A 23,940-nucleotide genomic window follows, 5' to 3' on the forward strand; every position below is an offset into this window, starting at 1 on the left:
GAGGCACTAGTTATATAGTCTCATTCCTATCTGCACCAATCATTCACATGAACAAATTCGAAGACAGTCCCCACTAGATTCAGCAAAAAACTTAGGGTGTCATCTCTGTGGAATGCCTGGCATTTCAGGAGTGTTCTATTTCCTAGGGTTTGTAATTTCCAACAACAGTGCATTTCCACCAACTCTCACAAAGCGGAGTTCCAGCTGTTATACCAGCTGCTCTCAGCCTGAGCCAAAAAAGACCCAGCAGGAGAGTCACGGAATCCACCCAAGTGCTCGGTAACCCTTTCTCAGCAGGGTCACCCTCAAAACCATGTCACAGAAACCTGCAAGTCTCCTAACTCCAAAAGCTAAGGTAAAATAAACATTAGTTTCCTAATTTACCATCTCTGGAAGCCATTTTTCTTGTATTGATTTTGTTACTCCTTTTTGGCTACTGAAAAATGGAACAGAAATCCTCCAAAATGTAGAATCTTCAAATACTTTTTCCCAAAGCTTTTTAAAACATGAAATTAAATGAACATATTAAACTTCCCTTCTGGAAAAAAAAAAAGTCTTCCTATCAAAAGTAAAGAAATACAAAGTTTATTTTCCTTACAAATATGACATCATAATTTCTTAAACAGAACTTCTTCAATACAATCAAACATTCCCCACCTTGTGCTTTTGCCAGGATAGTCTTGTCATCATGTACAATTTCAAGTGCACCTTCCGTAACCAGCTTGGCAATTTAACACTGCACATTTCAGTGATAGAAAACCTCATCCTATAAATCTTTTAAGCTAATATTACATTTCCTTTATACCTAACAGATGATTTTTCTTAGTGTTTTAGCTTTCTCACTTTTTCTTCTTCAATAACAGGGGCGCCTGGGTGGCTCAGTCGGTTAAGTGTCTGACTTTGGCTCACGTCATGGTCTCATGGTTAGCGTGTTCAAACCCCGTATAAGACTCTGCTGTCAGCGCAGAGCCTGCTTCCGATCCTCTGTCTCTCTCTCTGCAACCTACCCCACTCATTCTCCCTCTCTCTCTCTCTCTCTCTCAAAAATAAATTAAAAAAAATAAATAAACGACAAATATGTGATCTGATTGTTCTTTTGCATCACACTCTGTGAGAGAGAATACTAACGTGTTAGAGGTCCAAACAAAACCACATCCAGTGCCTTGAGCTGAAGTTTCTGTCTGTGACTCCGATCGCTGATTTTCAACTGGGAGCTCATAAATGAAGGTTCATGCACTGCTATCCTGTTCATTCAAAAAATATATATACATTAATTGAAAATATTTCTAGTATGTAAATTTAAATATTTGAGCAATACATGTAATACTTTACATATTTGTGATGACCTGTTGTTAGAGTGCATCCCTGTGATTTAATACTTTATTAACATGTATCAAAAAACTCTTTGGTGCAAACTTAGCTGTACAAACACCATGCATGTTAACTATTTATTTGTTATGTTCACGTTTTTGTTTTCTAAGGATAATTTTATGCTATTATTTACTGAAATGTAGAAATTTAACAAATACAAAAGTATTTTATAACCATTAATTACCTCTGCATTTTATCATTTCACAAAAAAGCAAGAAAACTGTAAGTAATTGACTTAACATCAATAGCAAGCTATAAAATATATTTTTCAATTTAGATCATATCACTTTTCTTTATATCTGAAGAAAACCTGCACCGTTACATTCTAATATAAATTAAACAGAGGCCACTGAGGTTGTCAGTGAGAATAAGATGTCATCATGGTTGGGGGAAAACACTGAGGGATTTATGTAATAGGAAATACTGAACCATGTCATTAGCGATGAAAAAACCATGTAGGGTGCCAAAAGGCACAGGTGAAAGAAGGAAATAAAATCACTTTGTTTTGGACTTCAAATCCAAGTAGCCCCGTCATCAACTAAGATTTCTTAACAACCAAGTATGACACCAATGAAGATCTTATAACACAAAGTCTAATAATAATCATATAATTGTAAATAACAATGACAATAAAAACAAGCATGTACTATATGCCGGTCCTGTGTCAACGACTAAATCAAAATTCAAGAAAACCTCTAATATATATAGATAAAATTCCCATTTTATAGATGAAAAAACTAAGGTAGGGAAAGATTGAGTAATTTACCCCAATTGAGTGGGGTAAGGATGCAAACCCAAATATGTATGATTCCAATGACAGTACTCTGAACCCACTGCATTTTTTCTGAAAGATACCAGAACCTGTAAGTATGGAGAAGTTACAAAAACTGATATAACTGCTACAGGCTGCCATAAATCTTTACGGAGTAAAGAATCCTTTCCCTTTACAAAATGCCTTCCCATCTTCTCTGCAGGTACATTTTGTTTATGGCTCCTGTTACACCTTTAACGTGACACTTACCAAATTGCTTGAAGGCAAAGCTATATCTTATCTTGGTGTCCCCAAACCTAGCATTAAGCTTGGCAAAAGTAGATGCTTGATAAATGTTTGTATAATACATGAATGAATGCATGGATGGATGCATGAATGAATTAATAGCGACAATATTGATAGACTAAATTGAAGAAAAACAATGAGATGTAGTAAAAAGGATACCATATAACAGTTTTATACAAAGTTAAGTATGAGCCCAGGAGGTGGAAGTGATTCTACCTGAGTGGGTGAGGATGTCAGGGAAGTTCACACAGGTCTGAAAGGAATGAGGAGGCATGTGTCAGGCGAAGAGAGCCTTAGTTTAAGCTCTGGTAATAAGAATTTCAGAGTATAGAAAATCAGTAAAAGGCTTATGATAACCATGATAACATAAAACAATTTAGGCTACCTACTGCAGATGTGACAATATTTTAATGTCCCAGAAAGGAAACATAATGAACTGCTGTGGGCACTGTATATCTGGAATGTGTAATACATTTTCTTATACATTCTTCTAAGTAGTTCTTGGATCTTGGATCTATAATTACCCTACAAAAAATTCTGTAACTCACACTGTTGTTTAAGTTGATACTTAAGTCCCTTTAAGCAACTCCTCTTTGCCATTACCCCTATAAAAGGGGCTTGATGAAGGATATTCCAGTGTTCCTTTCTCCTTCACTCAAAAAAGTGCCAATGAGCTTACCTAAAAGCTGAACTTCTTCTATATTTATAATTTGTCTTTTTCTAGTAACATATCCACTATTTTAAAAAACTGATCTTAAGTGTAATGTTATTTCAACAATTCTCCTAAGATCTGAGCTATCTCTGGTAACCTTTACTTAAAGAAAGAAAAGAAAGAAAAGAAAGAAAAGAGAAGAAAAGAAAAGAAAGAAAAGAAAGAAAGAAAGAAAGAAGGAAAGAAAGAAAGAAAAAGAGTGGCTGTAACATTTATTGCCAACACACTGAGCAACCCATTTCATTTCATGCTGTTGTCATACAAAGAAACTTCCCAAAAGACAACATATGAAAAATACGGAGTTTTTTCATAACTAGGGTAACATACACCTCAAGAAGAAAAAATACAACTCAAAGAAAAAAACAACTCTAATCTCACTTTAATACTGAACTATCCTGTTATAGCTTAAAAACTTATTAAAGCAAATACCCTATCTTATTTTTGTCTTCTTTCTACCATCTAGTCGCACCATGAAAAGATCAGATACTCAATACAGACTTGTTGAACTCTTATTCCCATTATTTCTTCAATACAGCCATATGTACAGTAAAATCAGTAAAATGCTGATGTCTATGTTCAGAATATATTTATGGGAGATATGAAAATTTTCAACTCAATCCAAAGTCCAAGAAATAACAGCCACTGATTTAAACAGAGTATGTAAGCAAATTGATTAGAAATACAATATGCATATTTTGTCACATATAATAATGAGATAATAATAAGGGATTAGAGTCTTTTTGATACAAAAAAACATTTGATAGAGGAATGGAAGCAAGGTCTGGCAGAATCATTGCAAATTTTGACATTTGAATCTTTAAAGATTTTTAAGTTAACTAATGGAGATTTAGGAAAATAAAATTTAGAAAATGAGTAACAAATAATTCCAAACATGTAAGGGATAAACTGGCATCCTAGACTTTGGTATCAGATCTATCTAGGTTCAAATGCTGAACTGGCAAAGTATTTGACTTCCTCTGATTTTTTTTTTCATCTGCAAAATGAGGATAACAATACATACTTAATTTTAACCATGAAGTTTAAATGAGATAATACAGAGTACCTTAATGTTATGTACATTTTAAAATGGTTGCTACTTGGGGCACATGGGTGGCTCAGTCATTTAAGCGTCCAACTCTTGATTTCGGCTCAGATCATGATCTCATGGTTTGGGAGTTCAAGCTCCACACTGGGCTCCATGCTGAGAGCACTGGAGCTTGCTTGGGATTCTCTCATTCTCTCTCTCTCTCTCCCCTCCTCTTCCTCTTCCTCAGAAGCAGAGGCATGCGTGCTCTCAAAATAAATAAACTTAAAAAATGGCTGTTATTTACATTTATTAAGTTTTTTTTGATGTTTAACTTGTGGCCACTAATATTAAGTGGTTATTGCTATTATTAAAAGAATACAATTAAGAACGATCCGTACATTAACCCATTCAAACAGGTTTTTCATAAAGGTGGATTCATATCAAATGAATATGCTTTTGTTATATTTACCACATGGTCAGAGGTAGGGCTTTTGATGTTATCTAAAAAAGATATAGTTGGCCTACCTTCTAATTCCCAAAATTATTTTCTTTGGGAGTAAATTTTAATAAGAGCTTGATTATTTACACAAAGGAAAAGGATTAAAACTTACAAATTCACACCTTAAAAAATTAAAGAATGGATAAAATCTTTCCTTTGAGCCCTTAATCACAGAGGTAACTTATAAATTTGGCACAGAAATGTAAAATCTAGTATATAATTCTCCTTGAGTGAAAAAAAATACATTTGGATAATAAAGACTCACCTGGGAAGCGTTGTTCCTTTGACATTATTGTCTCTAAAATTCTTCTCATATTGGGGTAGTTCAACAAATTCTATCAACCACTGAAGCGTGTCCTCAAGGGTCCAATTATGAACTACAAGAGATAAAAGGGGAAGGCATATTTTAAACAGATAATATCTGCTTTCAAAATTTACATAATTTATATATATACATACATACACATGTATATAAAATTACTGTAACTTCGGAGGATGTTAGGTTGAATTTTCAATTCAATTCAATCAACAATAAGTACTTAAATGATATCTGGCATTCTATGAGAAGCTGAAAACAGCAGAGACATACCTCCTATACTTAAGAATTGATAATCTATGACAAAGAAAACATGAAAGAAAAAGAATAAAATATTAGCGTGGTTTATTTTAAAATAAGCATCTATGCAAAATTCATACAGGATGAAATAATGCATCATTTCCTTGGTTGTAGAAAAACTTACAAGACATGTATCTATTCATTCATTCTTTCATTTAGTCATCCATCCATAGAATACTGTAAACCTTGTCAGTATCTGGTTCCATTCTAATGGAATGGAATATGGTAGTGAGCAAATGCAGAAAGTCCTTGTCCTCATGGGAGAGGGGAGGGTCCTACTTACAAGAGGAGGAAGAAAAGTGAGGGAAATTTCAGGCAGTGATCGATCAGCTATTAAGAAAGAAAGGAAAGATGTCAGGATCAGTCTCTGAGGAGCTATTGTCTGAAATAAGACCTAAAACTTTGCAAGGAGCCAACAAATACTGTGATCATCTGGGAGGAAAATATCTCAAACAGATGGAAAAGCTAGCAGTATAAAGGCCTTACGAAAGGAATGAACTAGCTGTGTTTGAGAGAAAGAAACAAAGCAGAGGGGCCAGGTCAGAGAAGACTTTAAAAAATTCTGGATATTTTTCTAATTTCAGTAAGAAGGGAGGGGCGTAAATAATCAATGTTTTTAAAATCTATGTTTACTCTTTAATGTGGATAATGGATTGTAGATTGTATGAGAGAAGACTGAAAACCCAGAGCAGTAAGGAGAACATTCCTTTATGGAGCGGTCCAAACAAGAAGTTGTATAGCCTCGGACTATGGTGTCAGTACAGGATATGTGGCAACAAGTGGTCAGATTTAGGCTATATTGTGGGGATAATGCTGTTAGATGTGCTCGTGAAATAGATGGGCACTGGCAGCTACAGGAACGTTAAAAAAAAGTAGAGAGGACAGTACCATTAACTGATAGGAAAGAATGGGCGGAACAGACTGGGGAGGCAAGCAGGGCAGGTGACAGAGATCAAAAGTTCTGTTTTTAGACATGTTATATTTGAAGTGTGTTTTAGATACCTAAATGCAGACATATAGTAGCAGTCAGATATACAAGTCTGGAGCAGGGAAGAGTGAGGTTAGAAACAGAGATATAAAAATTGAGAGTCTTCAGCATTCGGATGGTCTTTAGACCGAATGAGGTCACCCAGGAGAGTGAACACAGCTACTAATGGACTACGGGAGACTGGCCCTAAATCATGAAGAAAATGATAGCTAACATCTTTTCTGCTGGACACTTACTTTGAATTAAGCTCATTATATCCACATTTTTTCCTTTAAGCCTTATGTAAAAACATACAAAACTTATGAAACACTAACATAATTATTTTCATTTTTGGAGATGAGAAACTAAAAGGTTAATGGGATCAAGATAGTAGCAGGACTGGATATGAACCCAGGCCAAGTGACTGCAGGACCCGACTCTGCTATCCTGAGCAATAGTATTAAATAGCGGTAGAGATGTAAAGGAGCAGTTAAAGACTGGAAGCAGTTCAGACATTTCTGCTTGAAAATAATGAAGGCCAATGATGAGAGTATCCAAAGGGAAGGATGCAAGTATTCTTAAAAAATTAAGAGCTCCATACTGTCTGCATTTAATTTGAGGGTTTGGGAACACAAAGTGCTTACGGGCCACAAAAAGGGCAAAGGAGAGTGAAGAACATGAGTGAGCAATAAAAACAGATCTAGGAGGGGCGCCTGGGTGGCTCAGCCAGTTAAGCACCCGACTTCGACTTGGGTCATGATCTCAAAGCTTGTGGGTTCGAGCCCCGCATCAGGCTCTGTGTCAACAGTTCAGAGCCTGGAGACTGCTTTGAATTCTGTGTCTCCTTCTCTCTCTCTCTCTGCCCCTCCCCTGCTCATGCTCATTCTGTCTCTCAAAAATAAATAAACATTAAAAAATTTTTTTTTAAAAAGCAGATCTGGGAATCCATCTGTGTATGCATAAATCTGAGAAATATCTTCCTGATAAACTACAGAAAATTAGGAGTTCACTTCTGCAGGCAAAGCTAAATTTTCACAATCTGCCTTTCTCACTAAGTGTTCTTTAGAGAAAGAGTTGCAGTAAGTCACAAACAAGAAAGTAGCCAGCAAAAATTCATTTAAAAATTACATATGGTAATTGATAATTTTTTTTTAAATGTTTTATTTATTTCTAGGAGAGAAAGAGAGAGAGAGAGAGAGAGAGAGACAGCGTGAGCAGGGGAGGGTCAGAGAGAGAGGGAGTCACAGACTGAAACAGGCTCCAGGCTCTGAGCTGGCAGTCAGCACAGAGCCCGACGCGGGGCTTGAACCCACGAACCGCGAGATCATGACCTAAGCGAAAGTCGGACGCTTAACCGACTAAGCCACCCAGGCGCCCCATGTAATTGATAATTTTATACTGAGATAAAACTTTTGACTATTTAAAAAAATTTCCTCCTTCATGTGTTCCTGCCAGAAGCTTGGACATGTTCCTGGGGCTGCTGTATCCATTTAGCCAGATAACTTAGAATGCCAGCTAAAGGTTCAGGCCCTCGGTGCTTTCCAATGAATTTAGTATATTCAAAGTAGCCCTTTTTCTCTTAAGTTGCTTCCCATTCAACACACACGAACTGCACTGAGAACTGCTTGTCTTGATTGCCAAGAAACCAACATGCAGCTGCACCTCGCACACCCACACAAAAATCTCAGCCAAGAAAACAGGAGAAGATTCTCTCTGTCATTATTCTATGGCTGTTCAACTGATCAACAGAAGTCCCTGATCTCAACACTCCAGCATATCAAAAATATTCCTTCAATTTCCAACGAGCCAGGAGAGAAAAGAAGAAAAACCTAATGAAAAAAGAATACATATTTAAAGTGCTCAAATCCTAATATTACTCTACTCTGTAAAGAGAATATTATAGTGGTTCTAAAGTAATTTCCTTTACAAAGAATCTTTAAAACAACAAAATTCTAACGAAGAGCACACAGTTTATACTGGGAGGAGGCTCACTTCTTCTTGTGCTTTTTGGTTTCTTTGGTGATGCCTAGTAAATACCTTCACTTCTCACGACCAGGATTTGTATTCTATATTAGCTTTTTCTGCTGCAAATATACTAGCTGTCATTCAGTTCTTAGGAGAGGTCATACTGTGTCGTTCCTCAGGGCCTTTGCACCTGCTGTTTCCTCAATAGAGAGACTCTTCTCCATTGCTGACTCATCTTTGTCTATTTACTTTACCAAGACTTCCAACCTCAGTTAAAACTTTAATTCCTCAGGGAAGCCTTTTTAAACACTGCTATTGGTCATAAATCACTCAGTACTTTTTAGGCATAGCATTAAGTAATTATTTATTTGTATGATTATTATTTCAACATCTGTTTATTTCACTAAAGCACACATTTCTTGCTCATCATTTTATTCCTAGCATTTGGTACACAAAAGATGCTCAACTATCTGTTGGATCCTCTTGAATAAATGAAATAGAACATGCTTAATTGACAGGTACTATGAAATCTATTTTCACATTTTGGTGAAGAGGCCCAAATAAAAAGAAATGGGAAATTGTCTATATGAGAAATTCCTGACGGCTTGGTGAAGAGGCCCAAATAAAAAGAAATGGGAAATTGTCTATATGAGAAATTCCTGACGGCAAAAGAATTACACATTTAAGAATTATCTGATTCCTTGTACCTGCCTCTCAATGCTCTTTCACATGTGCTGTTGCTAAACAGCGCTTCCACCAGAGGGCAGCCAGAGAAGGAGACTGTATTTCTTTAAAAACTAAATTTCTGTATCTGCAAATCTCCAGAAATGCTGATTTCTGTGCTGTTACCTTTTGTGGTTTCTGCTAGAAACTGTGTCACTGAGTGATTTTTGACATTTATCCCAAAGCCAGTAGAAAGACCTATGGAATAGGAAGAGAGCAGATTATGGTCCCAGCTGTTATCTCTGATTTACTTACTACAGCCAGGTTATTAAATGTTTCTTAACACATAGAATGATATCAGGCTAAACCATCTTTTAAAATTCATTCAAATTTGGGGCATCTGGGTGGCTTAGTCAGTTAAGGGTCAGACTTTGGCTCAGGTCATGATCTCATGGTTCAAGCCCCGCATCAGGCTCTGTGCTGACAGCTCGGAGCCTGGAGCCTGCTTCGGATTCTGTGTCTCCTTCTCTCTGCCCTTCCCCGGCTCATGCTCTGTGTCTATCTTCTCCCAAAAATAAATGTTAAAAAGCATTTTTAAAAATTCATTCAAATTCTGATTCCATTATAACAAACAAAAGTTGGTGTTTAAAATATTGCTAAACTGCTGGCCTAGAAAATAGATTATAAAATACTGACAGGGGAAAAGTACCTCTAAGAATTTTCAGGACAGCAACAAAAACTGCTGCTAATATTTTTTACGTGAGTATTAAATATCAGGAGATTTGCAAACATTATTTCAAAGACTCATTGCAACAACCCTTTGATCACCACACTGAACTTAAAAGTCTATGAAGGTGAAGTTCTTAATTAGACCCAGCAGATTAGTAAATGATCAAACTAGCTTTCAGACCAAGTTTGTTTCTGGAGCTATAAACCACTGGGTAGTAACAGTGCCTTTTTAGAGTTAGGGAAGTGCTCCCAATAATCAAATTACGCACTACAGGTGGACAGTTTATGTCCCGGTCACGCTTGCAGCCATTTCTGCAGCCTTGTGAATGTACCACATCCCCCATGCTGCTCCTTCAACCTGGGATGGCCTTCCCTTCTTCCCTCTTTGCCGGGCATATTTTTCCTTAGCCTTTCTCAGGTCAGGAAGTACCTCATCCACCAAGTTTTCCCTATCTCTCAATCCCAGATTATAGTTGCTCTCCTCTGTGCTCCGGATCATACGTACATATATCTGCCACAGGATCTGTCACATACTCTCACGCGATCACTTATGCCTGTCTTACCCCCGAGTGATGAGTTCCTAGAGAACAGGAACTTGTTCTTTTCCCTAATAGTGATTGTTAACACCACAAAGCTACATTCCTTTGATACAGGATTTTACATTTTCTTATACTTTCACATATATCCCCGTGTAACTCCCCATAATCACATTTGAGAGAGAACTGTTCTCTTTAGCCTACACAGAGGACCTTGGCCAAAAGAAGCCAAGTAATTACACATGTGGTCACACCTGTCTATTAACTGGAAGAGGTAGAATCTGAACTCTCATCTACAGAATCCAAGTTCACTGCCAATACAGGTATCTCTTGATTTAGCTTAGGGGCGCCTGGGTGGCTCAGTAGGTTACACATCTGACTCCTAATCTCAGCTTAGGTTATGATTTCACGGTTCATGAGCTTGAGCTCCGAGTTGGGTGTGGACAGTGCAGAGCCTGCTTGGGATTCTCTCTCTCCCTCTCTGCCCTCCCTCCGTCTCTCTCTCTCAAAATAAAGCAATAAACATCAAAAAACATTTTGAAAAAGAATAGCTGTTTAAAACTTAAAACACATTTTCTCTTAGGAACAAAGCTTAGACACAGTATTAATAGTAATACAAGAGTTAAACATTATTTATGAGCAATCTGCCCTAGGTAATTGCATTCACGGATTCGGGATTCCACTAGAGACATCTAGTACGCACTGTGGCCTACTGAGGGCCTTGGAAGTAGTAACACAATGACTTGATGCCACTACTCCAGTTCTCCATCCTGAGGTGACTCCTAGGACTTGAAACAGCCTAACTGACAAGATTTCAAAGAAACCAGGGGATTCAGAGCCGGAGCAGGGCTCTGGCGCAAAGCAGGTGGTGGGAGACAGGAAAGAGTGGGGACAGGATGGGGAGTAGCAGCAAATCTGCAGGAGATGAGGGGGTGTGGGGACGTAGGATGTGTGGGGGCACACGTTTATGGATTTTCACAGGAACAGAGGCAAGATAAGGATTCTTCTTTTCATTATCCCTCCCCCTTGCTGCTCTCAACGGGGCTATATTAATAGGGAACAAAGTTCCTGATTCTGCACCAAAGCAGCTTCTCTCTCTTCCCCCTTCCTCCTTGCAAGTGTCAGCCCCTCCAGCACATAATATTTTGGATCAAGATTTGAAAAAGATGGAAAATGATAGCTGGGCCTAAGGGGAGAAAGCTTTTAGACAGGAGATCTGTAGTAATGGAGAGAATGAAGACATGGGAAGGGCTAGAAAGAGCCAATAGCAGCAGCAGCTAGAGTTCCTATAGCCACCCCGCTGAAGCAGCTTCTAAAAGAAACACATGAATCACGCACAGGTACATCCTCACGTACAAGCTGGTTATAAGCAGAAGAAATAGGGCAACTGAGAGGGATCTCTCCATCCCCGGAATTTCTACAGTACTCACTGTTTCTACCAAATGGCACACCATACGTGCTGTCTCATTTCCTATCTATCTGCTTCTTTATATCTTATGTCCACACTATACTGTAAGCTTCCATACGGCAGGAACTCTGCGGCCCAGAATAAACTCACCATTTAAGTATTAGCTGTATGTCTACCTGACGGTTTTCTTCCCTAAAGGTGGGAACTGAACCTGTTTCGTTTTGTTTTCAATCGTGTCTACGTGCTGTGCCACGCCTATAGTTGTGTGAAAGACAAAAAATACTGTTTTCATGATATCCTATTGCAAAGCGGCACTGGAGGCTCTTGGACTCCAAATGGAATCACAGACGCCTATGACAGACCGGAGGCTCCAAGCTGTGTGCTGGACAGAAGGATGGGATGAGAATGTGTGTGCTTCCAGTCCCCCGTCACTTAAGCAAACATGATGGCCGCAAACCAGTGTGAAAGATACACTTCTAAAGATTAAAATATAGATATTTACTTGCTCTTTTCACCTGCAAAAGGCAGTCTTATAAAACCAATACACCCAGTGTACTTAGCCATATACTTGTATTAAGTTACAGGCCTAAAAATACAAAACAGCTTAGTGAGGTACCACCATACAAGTTTTCATCTGTTATATTTAATGTAAGTACATGTGGTCCTAAAAACCTCCAAAGATGATTTGTAAAATTACCTAAATACTGTGAGAAAAAACTATCTAATTATAAGGCAATAGTGCACACACAGAACATCTTAAGAACAGCAGCAGCTAACATTTTGGGAGCACCTGGCAATTTCCAGTACCTATGCTAAATTCATGAATTTTTTTCATGAAACACTTTCAACAACTCTCTGAAATAGGTTTTAGTAGTAACAGTATAATCGTGGTCCACAGGTCAGGAAGCTGAGGCTCAGAGAGTCTAAATTCACACAGTAGTGGAGCCGGGACCTGTGGGCCTCAATGGCCCAGCTCCGAACCATTACTCCTCTCCTCCTCTCCCTCCTCTGCGAGATGAAAATATTTCAAAATACGGCCAAAGTCACCATCAGCCATGTCAGAACTTGGCTATAATACACACATTACATTTACTCTGTATTTTACATCTTAGTGGCTTTCCTACTACTTATCAAAAACTGCTACAGCCTAAATTTATGGGGGGGGTACCTTCTGTAGTGTTCTTAATGTTAAGAACACAACTGCCACAAGTTTCTTTTGGCAAACTAATGTATGTTAGAAAAGTCAACTTCTGATGTCATAATATAGTAACGTAGAGTTAAATACAGTGCATTCAATACACACTCACTACTTTCTATCAAAGCATGAGAAGATCTTGATAAATACCAAAAGGTTTGGTAAAAATGTCAAGGAGGAGAAAGAATAAACACTGTTAACAAAAGTGACTACATGCCAAGTTGGCCACATAATAGGGTTATTGAAAGAAGTCCTATATTTTGAAGCATCTCTCACAAAGAAGCAAAAAACCATTTGTGGGTTAAAAAATCTGAATTACTGGCATGTTTATATGAAGTACTATATTCTAAAACATAGGTGCACAATAGTATTCGCCAGTTTTCTAAATTCAATTTCATTGAGAATTTCAAGTAACTAAAGCCTCCGAAGTTCTCTTTACAGTGACAGACATAACTTGTCACAGGAAAATGCAGTTAACCTAAGGTATAATACAGCATGACTTTGATGAAAAGCAACTTCCAACTAAATGTAATAGAAACATTTGAAAATTACTTTGCAGAATATAAAAGATGAAAGAGTTTAAAGCCTTCCACATTTCATCTTGCCTTGGTCGGTATACAGATACTCTGGTGGGACTTCAGAGCGAGGCTGGGCAATCAGCTGCCCCGCCCGGTGCAGACAGGCATATCTTTAGAACGGTGCCAGAATGTGCGCCCGTTTGTACGCCATCCAGGGGGCATGTCTCTATAGCATGGACTAAATTCCTGCAACATGCTATATTTGGACACCTCAAAGCCACACCCTGAACTGGAAGTCCAGATATTAGTCGCTGTACCAAAGAGGAATACATACGCACACTTTCTCTCAGGAGCACCTTACCTTTGGCTATGTAAGAATTACATGTAATTTCTGGGCACATTGCATAAATGTTGGTAAATGTCTGAACATTCAGAACTAAAACATTACCAGGGTGTTTCTCTTCCCAAGAGTGGTACTGTGGCCGCTAAGAGAAAGCTTTATTTTTCTATCGTAAATGGCAATCTTATCATTCAAATAGAGTGTAGTATTAACCCTTAATTTCATGAAGATGGTGAGGAATAACAAAGACATATCTTAAAAATAAAAACTGGAGAAAAGAGTCCAAAAACTGTATGACTGTTCTGAAGATTAACAAAACATATGTGGAAACGACTCTTAGCCATGGTAAAAGTACTCTACGATTATAATTATTATCACAGTAAAAATAAATAACAGTGGATCAGAAAGCTTTTGTAATTAAAAAAATTCAGGGAATGTACTTTCTTGAGTCAACAAGCCAGTAGATTCAAGAGCCATAAAAAACTGAAAGTTTAGTAAAGTCAAGTTTTCCTGAATACTTCATTGTTGTGCCATTAAAGATATCACCTCAGGGGCAGAGTGGCTGTATCTCTGCTTATACATTCTTTCAAGGTACCCTTGGCCCTCATCCAGCATCCTTCATTCATTCATCTGTTCATTTACTTACTTTTTAAACACCAAACTAGGAATAAAAAGAGCATTTCACATCAAATGAAGGTTAAGTTTTTTGAGGGCAGACAGTATTTCTTACTCATTTCTATATTCCCAACATAGTGTACAACATCACATAGCAGGCACTGAATAAATGTGGAATGGCAGATATGTCTTAGGAACTCAATTAATGTCTGTTGGGTGAGAGAATAGATGACAAAGTGGTTCTATCAACCAAGGTTGCCAGGAAAATGTCACCTTCGTTCACTTTTTAGTGACATTTCTAGATAAAGCAACAAACATTTTCAAGAGTATGATGTTTCATAAAGTGGAATAGATGCTGCTTTCCAAAGAATACGTTTAACAACAAAAATTCTATCTTTAAATGGCAGCTATACAAATGTTTCCTTTAATTTTCTATTAGAATTATTAAAAATAATCAATTTTTCTTCTCTTGGAATTTGAAGGTTTCGTCAACGATTTCCTCTATAGGCAACCTAGGATTCTTTTACTCAGCAAATATTTACTGACTTCACAGTAATTACTATTCAGTGCTGGATAAAATAAATGTAAACATCAGAGTCAAGAAATTACTACCAAGACTCTCAGGAAGCTCAGAGTAAGGAAATGTGATTTAAGAGGGAATTCAAAAAGGGGCACCCGAGTGGTTCAGTCGGTTGAGCATCTGAATCTGGATTTTGGCTCAGGTCATATTCTCATGGTTCATGAGTTCAAGCCTCATGTCACTCCAGCTCTGTGCTGACGGTGGGGAGCCTGCTTGGGATTCTCCTTCTCCTCCTCTCTGCCTCTCTCTCAGAATAATTAAGCATTTAAAAAAAGGTGGGGGGGGGGGGGGTGTGGAGTTGAACAAAAAATGAACATGAAAGCCCAGTGGATAAACTCTTTCTGAAGGATATTAAACTGAAGGCCAGCTAAAAATTGAGCCATCACGGCTGTCACATAATCTCCAGGCAGGAAGACACTACATTCAAAACTTTTAATCCTACTTTCTTCTAGAACAGAAAAATGCACCAATTTCAATGACAGAAGCATTTTCAAGATAATTTACTCAAGCAGTTTCTGTTTGATCTGCAACTATATATGCCTTTTTCTAGTACCATTTGGCATTAAGAAATCTAACAGCTCACAAATAGTTATTAGCTGTATTTACTTGGCGTATTGCATTTTCCAATTTAGGTTTTGTTTACTGTATCCAGTAGTGGTTTAACTAGTTATTAATGACAAAAATACTTTTAAGAAAACTCCTCTTGTTTTGTGAGTACTGACACAATGGTTAAAACATTAAAATAATGGGGTGCCTGGGTGGCTTAGTCGGTTGAGCGTCTGACTTTGGCTCAGGTCATGATCTCATGATTTATGGGTTCGAGCCCTGTGTGGGGCTCTGTGCTGACAGCTGGCTCAGAGCCTGGAGCCTGTCTCAGATTCTGTTTGTCCCTCTCTCTCTGACCCCTCCCGGCTCATGCTGTCTGTCTTTCTTTCTCTCTCTCTCTCAGAAATAAATAAAACATTTAAAAAAATAAAAAAATTTAAAAAAACATCAAAATGCTAAATAACCTCCCCATCATAGGTACCTTTCTCAATAGCTAGAGTTATGTGAGAAAGGAAAAATGTGAATAACATGCTTTAGTAATAAAAAGTAATTCATAAAGACAGACTCACTGGGGCACCTGGGTGGCTCAGTCGGTTAAGCAGCTGACTTCAGCTCAGGTCATGCATGATCTCGCGGTTTGTGGGTTTGAGCCCCACGTTGGGCTCTGTGCTGACAGCTCAGAGCCTGGAGTCTGCTTCAGATACTGTGTCTCTCTCTCTCTTTGTGTTCCTCCCCCACTCATGCTCTGTCTCTCTTGGTCTCAAAAATAAACATTAAAAAAAAAAAAAAGGACAGACTTCTTGACACAGTGTCACTGGAGAGGGCTCAGACTTCTCTCCAAAATGTTTTCTCTTTCTTAAATTCATTTTACAATCTTTCAATTGCCCAGCAGTGGCTAGGTTCCATATGAGGATGGGAAGATATGCCAGTGGTGACCAGAGTCTACATAATGGGACACTGGGGTGTATCAGCTCAGCGAGAGTAGAGGGTCTATACACACAGGCTCCTGAATAAGTCAGCAGCCCAAAGGAGTCAAGAGATTGCTTATGTACAGGCGGACAGGCAAATAAGAAAATATATTGAAGATAACAGAGCTAGGGTGTTCATACTGAGTATAAACAGGTATAAACAGAGAAAGAGAGATTAAGCTAGAATGAACCCGGTAGTATAGTACTGGTAGCAGTATGATACAGTATGAGGTTATCTGTGATACTCAAGACTTTTTAATATACAGAGAGAAATAGAGAGGTATGCAGTTCTTAATCGTTCACTGAGAAGGCCCGCCAACAGCCACACCTCAGCACCAATGATCACATCTAGTGCGCAAATCACGACTTCTAAAGAACTATCTGAACTATCAGTAACCAGGACTCCTTGAAGAAATGGTTGTGTCCAGGCCTAGGGCTAAGAAATAACAAAATGAGCCTGGAACTTCTTTTTTTTTTTTTTTGTGCAAGAAAGTAAGAAGAGCTCATAGAATGATGGAGACATACATATAAAAGAATACAGAAACCAGCCAGCTTGAAAGCTCTCCACTTGCCAAATCTGGAACAATTTGAGCACCAACATAATGAGAGCAACGAACCATAATCCACTGAATAAAGTAGAAACCCAAGAGTCCACCCACGTTGATGTAAATTTAAGTGCAGAAGGTCAATCTTCAGATCATAAGATTTGGAGGTTATTTCTCCAATTTCTAATTTCAAGATACATCTATTATCTCTCCCACCATCTTCATAGGACAAGATGCTGATAATATACTCTGCTTAAATCTCCCCCTTACAATAGAATCCAACTAATAAATAGAAGGAATAATGGAACTCAAAAAATTAGAATTTGGCAACCATCAGAGTTAATTAATTCAGGCAAGAAATACCCAGCCATGCTAAAACTAGTGGGTGCAAGTTGCATGCCCAGAGTTCTTTGTTCTGGTCTTACAACTTTTCACTAAATCTGAAACTGTCTTCAGTTAAGGCATTAAAATTTTAAAAAGAAAACTTTCCATTCTTTTTCAATTATGTAGGTAGAGTTCTAATAATTGCTGGCTTCTCTATCACTCTGTAGCATGTGTTCTTCTCTAATAAAGAATAGTAATTTTTTCACCCTAACAATGGTAATAGCAAACACTAGGCTCTCTTATTATCAAGTATTATTCTAAGCTCTATATATTCATTAACTCATATAATCTTCAACATGATCCTCTAAGGTAGGTGCTATTGTTAGCTACATTTTACAGATGGGGAAAATTAGGGACATGGAGATTAAGGTACTTGCCCAAAGACACAAATTCAGTAAGTGCTATGTAAGGAACTGAATACAGGCAGTCAAGTTCCACATTTCCTTTGGGAATTTGTCTCTCCAGGAAAGGACAGCTGCACCCTGAGGTTTCTCAAGAAATGAGGGTCTAAAATATGAGAAGCCTCAGTGATTATGAAGCCTCAGAACCCACAAACTTTACTGTCCATTATTCACTTGGTACCAGGTTGAAAAGATGTAAGATACAAAATTCATGCTATTAGAAAGCTTCTACAGTGGATTTAGGATGTTAATCCAGCAAAAACTAATAAACTACTACAAAAATATGATGCCTTTTGAAAACTAACTTAAATTCTTTTTTAATTTTTAACATTTATTTCTGAGAGACACAGAGAGACAAAGCAAGAGCAGGGAAGGGGCAGAGGGAGAGGGAGACACAGAATCTGAAGCAGGCTCCAGGCTCTGAGCCGTCAGCACAGAGCATGACATGGGGCTTGAACTCCCCAACCGTGAGATCGTGTCCTTTGTTGAAGCTGGTTGCTTAACTGACTGAACCACCCAGGTGTCCCTGAAAACTCCTTTAAAGGAAAACCAATTTCAAGAATAATCTGATATATTAGTAGTCTTTTTTAGGAATATGATAATTACATTGGTTTAAATTACTGAACATTTAAACTTTATTACTGCTCTACTTTTACAGGCTGGAGTTGAAATAAACTGCTTCAGATTTTTTTGCATTTTCTAACTGTCTAGTCAATAATTCCCAGTTGTATTTCTTTGTACTCTTGCAAATGACTTACTTCCCAGATCTGGAAGTCCTTTCCTGTTCTAACATTTTTTTCTCCCTAGGCCCCAGCTGTGCCAAAGGGGAAGAAAGTAATTCTGCTTCTTTTGGTGATACTGTTAGGAGACAAAGCAACAAGGTATTACCAAATAATTAAATTCAGAGTTCTTAAATTATGAATTGCCCTTTCTTATGCTTGTTATTCTTTGAAAACAATATAGCTTACTCTAATAAATAATCATTATTATTTTAATGGAAGTGTTGACAAACCAAAATTGATTACCTCTAAATCCTGCCTAACCAAACTGACTTGTAAACTGAACCAATTCTTATATTCTAGAAGATAAACATCATGCCTATTTGTAATTTATAGATGCTTTCAATCTACACCAATGTTACTAATAAAAATATTGCATGCATTTGGTATTTCAGAGAGTTCTGCTCCTTGCTTCCTAATAATATACATGAAAGACATTCACAATGACATGAAATTCATTTCTGAAAAAATATCACTCAAATTTTCCATTAAAAATATGGAAAATGAAGATAGCATTGTAAACCATAAAACTATCATTTCTTATAGTAGCCTAAGTCACAGAAAAGCATTGCTTTGCGTAGAAATGATAACAAGGTATTACCTATAACTGCATATAACTTAATAAAGCTCTTTTTGTAATTTCACAAAGGCATATCCTCCTAGACAATTAATTCTCTGGATGCCTTGGAAAACTTCATACTCATTGACTCTCTGATGTTACATTTGTTCTTTTTCCCTATTGTGAGGGGGTTGTTTGGCAAAAATTTGTGAGTAACTCAAACAAGAACTCCAGGACATCATGAAGACAAAAGATTACAAAACCTTCCACATTATAATCTTTATAAGTCTAACAGTACCTGGGAAGAATCAATGGTATTCTTAGATATTACTTAAGTTGATGAATACGATTTGCCTTTTGGGGGTGTTTAGACCATGTACCAAGAATCATTTATTTCCTGAATTTACAGGTTTCTGGAGAGCATCCCTTTCTCAATATTTGCAAAGTAATTCAGAAAGGACAGCGCCTAGTTTCTGTCACCCCAAATTCACTTTTCTGCTCCTCCAATGATGCTTTTAAAATCACGTAATTTCCCTTTACACAATATAAACAGGTCTGGTGAACCCTAAGTGAGCACAGTGACAAAGGTTTCACCTTGTCAGAGAAAGAAATGCTGGTGCAGTAGGGAAAATCTGTAATAGCCAGTAAGATTTTGGAAAGGGGAGAAGTGGAGTAAAATTTACTGACAGACTTCTCAATGTTGAGAGTCAATTTAACTCATTTCATTAAAACACCAAAATGGGATTTAATAAGGCATCTGTATTTGGGAAATGATATATTTAATTATAAGACACAGAGTAAGACCAAAAGAGGCCCATAAGAAAATCCATTTCTAGTCCAAATTTTAGACTGCAAATATCAAGAATATATCAGATCTTTCTGAAGGAGTAACTATATTTTATATCAGGGGACCCATACTGCCAGACCCTACCTATCCACGCCTTTTAAGCTTTTCTTCTACTTTCTCTTCTCAAAGTCCAGTTTGAAAGTCAACAGTGTTTACCATCTCCACTTCCTCTTTAACTCACTCCAATGAGACTTTCACTTCCACCACTGCAGTCAGCTGCTTTTTGTCAAGATCACCAACAAACTTAACCTCTACTTTGCCAATCTAATCTCTGTCACCGTCTTATCTGAACTTCTGGAACATCTGACATGGACTGTGCCCTGTTTCTTAAAACATTTCCTTCCTTGGGGCACCTGGACGGCTCAGTCGGCTGAGCATCTGCCTCTTGATTTCAGTTTAGGTCCTGGTCTCATGGTTTGTGAGATCGAGCCCCATGTTGGGCTCTGCCATTAACAATGCAGAGCCTGCTTGGAATTCTCTCTCCCTCTCTCTCTGCCCTTTCCCCCCTCGCACCAAAATAAATAAATTAACATTAAAAAAAAAACACCCAACTGTCCTGTCCAAGATTCCAGGACCCCACGTTCTCCCAGTTCCCCTCATCTAGCATCTCACTGGCCACCGCTCTTCCTTCCTAGCTCCTCTCTGTGCTTCTTGACCTCCCACCATTCAGTGTCTTCTATCATGATCTCACTGTTAATCAACTTCTGCCTCCATTATTGGTCCCCTAATTGGGCTTGTTCAGAATTTTTTTCCTAATCACCTCCACCTCCAAGAAATTTTAATACCACATAGGTCCATAACATCTAGGAGCCATCATTAATTCCTGTCCCCACCTCCGACCAGCGTCTGAAGCCAATCCAGCAGCAAATTCTATCCGTTATTCCTTCAAACTGTATTATCAGTCGGACCTCTCTGCTGCTCCCTCCTACCAAGTTGCTGCAAGAGCCTCATGGCCTTAAAGCCTTTCACTTCTACTCCTGCCCCCTTTCCTCAAGAGTCTAACACCCAAAGAGTTACTACAGTAATCTCTGCAAGAGAAAAATCATATCACTACTTTGTTCAAAACTCCAAGTGAAGCTAGACGTAAAATATACTACCTTACACTTATAACAAATCCTCGACTCGTTATTAGGCCTTACAAGGTCCTAGGAAATCTGGCCCTGTCTACGTCACGGATCTTATCTATCTCCTATCACATTCCCCATCCTTTACGACCTTCTAGTTATACTGGCCTTCTCATAATCCCCTACATACTTCAAGATCACACCAGCCTCAAGGTCTTAGCCTGGATGATCTCTAAGCCTGCAATGTGCTTCACCTAGACCTCCCCTTGGCTCGCTCTCTCTCGACACTCACATCTATAACCGATGAGTATCACTTCTTTGAGGAGTTCTTCCTTGACTGCATCACTTACAAAGCCCTCACCCTATCTGGTCAATGACTATGTGCTCCCCTGCTTTACTTTTATCCTATCACTGATCTGTTCCAATAGTCTTATGAGCCTATATATCTAAATGCACACATGCAAACTTGTCTACTATCTGTCTCCCTAAGAGACTATTAACTTCATGAGGGAAGAATATTTAATTTGCTCAATGCCCAAAACCCAAAAAAATGCCTGTCTCACAGGAAGAACTAAATATATGTTTGATGACACAGTGAATGACTGAACCAAGTGTCTGGATTTTATCACTTGCAATTGGTAAAATCATTGATCAAGTATCCTTACAACAAATATCCCAATATATTTGAGGCAATTTGAGTCTCTCTCTCTTTATCTTCTGTCACCAAAATAAGACTTACTAAAACACAAACTGCTCAATCTTTAAAATAAAGCTCTGTAGTAAAAAAGAAGACATAGTATACTGTAATTTCAAGCCACTCAACAAAGCATGTCGAACAGTCAGTTATGCACATAACTTATGTGATTAAGCATTTAGTTTTATGGTAAATTCAGCCTCCAGGACTTAATATAGTGCAGGTTCCATTAAAAACTAGAGTGATTACTTTTTTGGACATTCTTAAAAAACCACTCAGAATCTGGACACAGTCTTAAAACATATATCCACTAACTTAAAAGTAGGCTTCCCCTTTTTCCAATTATACATCCAGAAGCTTCCAATTATACATCTAAAAGAGAATGCAGTCTAACGTCATGGTCAAATTCATGCAACTAAGCATGCTCATTAAAAACAGAGGAGACAAATTTAGACAACTACCAAAGCATATCAATCTTCAACTATCTCACACTGCAATCTGGGGCATGCTTACCTTTGCTAAGGTCACAGGCTCTGGATCAGTGGGTATGCAGCTAGTACACAGAAACCTATTATTATTCATTGTAGTAGTAGAGCTGTAGCACTATCATTAAAATTCTGTCACAAAATATTTGGTACTGGTCAAAACATGGAAAATAATGACGTTAGAATTCTATATTCTTAACAACATATAATTCAGAAACCAAACAAATGCATAAGCAAATTTAAAAGGTAAGGTCTTCCTTAGGCCTTAATTACTCACCCTCCCAATTCCTCTTTTCCTAGTCCACCCCATCCCCTTCCCCAAAATTTAAGACATAGTTTTTGAATTATCAGTCAAATTCTTCATGGGAAATAAATTCTACGAAGGATTTGAAAACATTTAGTGACATGCCTGTAAGGAGTGCCAGCTAGCAATTCTGTCAACAAGCCTGTCTTAGCTTAAATTCATTTGTTATTAGCCAACAATATCTTTTCAATCCATAAACCAACACAATTATTGATGAAGAAAATAAACGCTGGCATTAAATGATGTAATAAGGTACAATTCCAATTACCAACTCTTACACACAGTACTTCTTGAACAAAGTACTCCTTGAATTGAAAATTCTTTTAAATGTTTAACTTCTAAAAATGTCAGTAGAGTGCTTCCCTATTTCTTTAAGCACAGTCAAATCTACCAGTTCTTTCGAAAACCCTTTACTTGATCATACCAGCCATTTGTAACTACCAATTTCCCTCCATTTTTCTTGCCTGTACCTTAAGCAGCGGGTTGCTCACTGTTTCTCTACTTCTTATCTACCCATTCTCTTAGATCATTCTTTTACTGAAGTTAAAATACATAACATAAAAATAACCATCTTCACTATTTTTAAGCTTACAGTTCAATAGTACTAAGTATTCACATTGTTGTACAACCATCACCACCATCCAACTTCAGAACTCTTTTCATCTTACAAAACTGAAACTCTGTGCCCACTGACCAGTAACTCCCCTCTCCCCAGCTCCTGGCAACCCCCATTCTGCTTTCTGTCTCATGATCTTGACTACTTGAGACACCTCAGATAAACAGAATCATACAGTAGTTGTCCTTTATATGTCCTTTTATGACAGGTTTATTTCACTCAGAATAATGTCCTCGAGGTTCATCCATGTTGTAACACATGCCAGAATTTCCTTCCTTTTAAGGCTGAATAATATTCCATTGTATATATATATGCCACATTTTCTTCATCCATTTACCCACTGATGCACATTCGGGTTGCTTCCACTTAAGTCTTTTTTAACACTTATTTTGTGTGTATATGTGATTCAATTCCTCATATCAATGTTTAAATTCGTGAAGGTTAATGATCTTCTTCTTGCCCAGTCTCATGGGTTTTTCCAATACATCCTTTTTCTGTATATCAGAACTACTAGCCACTTTTCATCTCTCCTCTCTCTACCTCCCACTAAAGAAGGGAGGGAGAAGAAATTTATCAAGATTCACATAATGTAAAGAGACATGAAAGACATGAGACATGTGTTCCTATTACAGACATCTGAAAAAGAACATTCTTCATGAGGGCTTTCAGCAGATACTCACTCTGCAATGTGGAGACTATGCCTTTGACTATACAACCATCCATTACTTCCTGAAAACTTTACTCTCTAGACTTTCTGATTTACCTCCCATGTTTCTGACTGCTATTACTTACTTCATTAGCTAAGCCTCAGCTTTTGTCTTATTAGCAGTATTCCCAGGGGGCTATTCTCTTTCCTTCTCTCACTAAACTCTCAAGTCCTATGACTTTACCTATCATTCCTTTATGTGAGTGAATTAAAACTCCCTGTTGTTAATTTTGTTTTAGATCAT

General features: G+C 37.8%; 1 protein-coding gene across 4 annotated transcripts in view; it reads right to left on the bottom strand.

Annotated features, from left to right (window-relative positions):
• STIM2 (stromal interaction molecule 2) overlaps positions 1-23,940 on the bottom strand; it is an 85,962-nt gene that overhangs the window by 22,713 nt on the left and 39,309 nt on the right. For 3 of the 4 annotated variants that reach the window (XM_077776590.1, XM_077776591.1, XM_077776593.1), the window contains exons 3-4: positions 4,932-5,043; positions 1,129-1,244 (exon numbers count right to left, since the gene is read on the bottom strand). In XM_077776590.1, the coding sequence (XP_077632716.1) occupies positions 1,129-1,244; positions 4,932-5,043 (228 nt within the window). Of the gene's footprint in view, positions 1-1,128; positions 1,245-4,931; positions 5,044-22,098; positions 22,216-23,940 lie in introns of those variants that run through there. The other variant, XM_077776592.1, reaches the window with a different exon arrangement.

The sequence above is a fragment of the Crocuta crocuta genome, unplaced genomic scaffold (genome assembly GCF_008692635.1).
Source record: "Crocuta crocuta isolate KB4526 unplaced genomic scaffold, BGI_CrCroc_1.0 scaffold57, whole genome shotgun sequence".
NCBI classification, from domain to species: domain Eukaryota; kingdom Metazoa; phylum Chordata; class Mammalia; order Carnivora; family Hyaenidae; genus Crocuta; species Crocuta crocuta.